Here is a 973-nt window from a genome sequence, read left to right on the forward strand (position 1 = left end):
AATGCCTTTCCTATTGCTAAATCCAGTCGTCAGTAATATTCCACTTCTGGACACCGCTGGTTACTCCCTTTTCTTGGGTTCGGGACACACTGGCTCTTGTTCTTGCCTGCCTTTCGCCTCTACTCCTTTCTCAGCTGTTTCCTAAGCTCTGTATGTTGGATGCCATTAGGAGTCAAAGTTTCATTAATTTTAATATCTACGGTGACTCTCCTTGGAGCGGCGCGACAGCGGAGCGGGAGCTACGGCACTGGGGCCATGGCAGGACAGGCATTTCGGAAGTTTCTCCCGCTCTTTGACCGGGTCTTGGTGGAGAGGAGCGCTGCGGAAACAGTAACCAAAGGAGGCATTATGCTCCCTGAAAAATCTCAAGGAAAAGTATTGCAAGCAGCAGTAGTAGGTGTTGGATCAGGCTCTAAAGGACAGGGTGGAGAGATTCAACCAGTTAGTGTGAAAGTTGGAGATAAAGTTCTTCCAGAATATAGAGGCACTAAAGTAGTTCTAGACGACAAGGATTATTTTCTATCTAGAGATGGTGACATTCTTGGAAAATATGTAGATTGAAATCTCTGGAACAGCATCACGTGAAGCTTCCCATTCCATTGAAGTTCTGAAATCTTTTCATCATGTAAATAATTTCCATGTCTCTTTTATAATAAACTAATGCTATCTAAAATAATGATGCCCATTGTCTCTAAACTTTAGTTTCACTGCTCTGGTGTAAACATTTACAAATAAAATATATAAATGAAAAAAAAATATCTACAGTGATGACTCCCAAATGGGGCATTCTATTCCAGACTATAAACTAAATTCTAGACTAACATATACAAATGCCCATTTGGCATCTCCACCTAAATATAAAATAAACAGCTCAACATCATGTGTCTAGAGCTAAATTATTTATTTCTCTCACTTATGCTTTCTCCTAATTTCTATGTGTAATTTAACTACCTGCACATACACAATAGATTGT

At 39.9% G+C, this 973-nt stretch overlaps 1 protein-coding gene across 1 annotated transcript; it reads left to right on the forward strand.

Annotated features, from left to right (window-relative positions):
* Positions 1-241: 241 nt before the first annotated feature.
* Positions 242-683, forward strand: LOC133762357 (10 kDa heat shock protein, mitochondrial-like). Its single transcript, XM_062195358.1, has one exon. It carries the CDS (start codon positions 256-258, stop codon positions 559-561), a length of 306 nt encoding a protein of 101 aa, XP_062051342.1. The 5' UTR covers positions 242-255; the 3' UTR covers positions 562-683.
* Positions 684-973: the final 290 nt, after the last annotated feature.

The sequence above is a fragment of the Lepus europaeus genome, chromosome 6, assembly GCF_033115175.1.
Source record: "Lepus europaeus isolate LE1 chromosome 6, mLepTim1.pri, whole genome shotgun sequence".
NCBI lineage: Eukaryota > Metazoa > Chordata > Mammalia > Lagomorpha > Leporidae > Lepus > Lepus europaeus.

What these genes read in the sequence shown, in the direction of transcription:
- LOC133762357 (XM_062195358.1), top strand. Translation starts at nt 256, where the DNA reads ATGGCAGGACAGGCATTTCGGAAGTTTCTCCCGCTCTTTGACCGGGTC.